The sequence below is a fragment of the Gossypium hirsutum genome, chromosome A06 (assembly GCF_007990345.1).
Source record: "Gossypium hirsutum isolate 1008001.06 chromosome A06, Gossypium_hirsutum_v2.1, whole genome shotgun sequence".
Lineage (NCBI taxonomy): Eukaryota > Viridiplantae > Streptophyta > Magnoliopsida > Malvales > Malvaceae > Gossypium > Gossypium hirsutum.
Genome location: NC_053429.1, coordinates 40,336,119 through 40,337,602, shown reverse-complemented (window position 1 = coordinate 40,337,602; position 1,484 = coordinate 40,336,119). Strand labels below are relative to the sequence as shown.

The window sequence follows — 1,484 nt, the reverse complement described above, 5'->3', positions numbered from 1 at the left end:
AGGAAAATAATGGCCTCTAATTTTCAAAGGACAATTTCTGCATACTTTATCCACTAAAACATGCTTGCCTAACGGTTTAGACACATTTAGTACAAACTCGGTGGACTCTACTATCATATTCATACGAGGTATTAATTCTATACAAATGTAAGATTGGGTAGATCCCTGGTCAATTAAAGCAACAACAGTTATATCATAAATAGAAAAGGTACCCATGATCACATCGGGAGACTCTGCCTCCTTCCAGGACGTATAGCATAGGTCCTTGCTAGGGCTCTGCCTTCAGACCTCGCCGTGGCATCTCTTGACGCGCCTCTACCACTAGTCCCACTCCTGGGGTTCTTTTCTGGTCTACTCTTCAATGGAGCATTACTTGCTTTCATATCTTGTTTCCTTCCTCTCTCGTCCATCTCAGGACAATCATAGATAAAGTGGTCAAGTGACCCGCACTTCAAACAACCCCTCTCGTTTACCTGGTGTTCGCCTAAGTGACATCTCCGACATTGTGGACACTCTTGCCTACCTGGTCGAGTGCTGCCAACACTAGCGGCCAAAGTAGTTTGGGCTTTAGATGCCATATCCTGTTGAGTCTGGTTTCTCCTCGAATACCCCACCGAAGCATTCGATCGGGTAGTAAATTCTTTTGATCTCTTGGATGAGGACTGATGCGCTTTCCCTATCTGTCTTTTCTTTAAATCTTGTGACTCAATGGCCGCTTTCCTCCTCTATTTTACTAGCTCTTCTGCTTTACAAGCTCTCTCAAAGAGCACTACAAATTCTCTTAATTCCAGGATGCCCACAAACACTCGGATAGTTTCATTGAGGCCATCCTCAAACCTCTTACACATGGTAGCTTCAGTGGATACGCATTCCCTCGTATACTTGCTGAGTTTCACAAACTCAAGCTCATATTTTGTCACGGTCTTATTCGGTCTTATTACCCTGTTTCAACTCTAAAAATTCCTTCATTTTCTGGTCCATGAACCTTCGGCTAATGTACTTCTTTCTGAACTCTTCTTGGAAAAATTCCCAAGTTACTCTTTCTCTCGGTACCACAGACATGAGAGTATTTCACCACTAATAAGACGAATCCCGTAGGAGTGACGTGGCACACTTCACGCACTCCTCAGGTGTGTATGATAATTCATCAAACACCCTTATGGTATTTTCTAACCAAAACTCTACCTTCTACGGGTCATCATCTAAGTTAGCCAGAAATTCCTCGGCCCCTTGTTTTCGGATCTTGTCAACCGGAGGCTTTTCTCTTCTAAACATGTCTGTACCTTGCGGAGCTACCAGGGCATATTGATAAATCGGAGGAGGTGAGGGAGGTGGAGTGTTTGGGTTCGCACGAACAAACTCCAAATACCAAGCATCCATCATTCAGAGGTAGGCTTCTCTAGCCCCTCCGCCTTGGCCCATACTCACGGGCTCACTCTCTACTAGTGTAGTCCCCTCGACGCGAGCCGACGCGAGCCGGTGCA

At 45.2% G+C, this 1,484-nt stretch overlaps 1 protein-coding gene across 1 annotated transcript; it reads right to left on the bottom strand.

Annotated features, from left to right (window-relative positions):
• Window positions 1–218: 218 nt before the first annotated feature.
• Window positions 219–578, bottom strand: LOC107920361 (serine/arginine-rich splicing factor 7-like). Its single transcript, XM_016850041.1, has one exon. It carries the CDS (start codon window positions 576–578, stop codon window positions 219–221), a length of 360 nt encoding a protein of 119 aa, XP_016705530.1.
• Window positions 579–1,484: the final 906 nt, after the last annotated feature.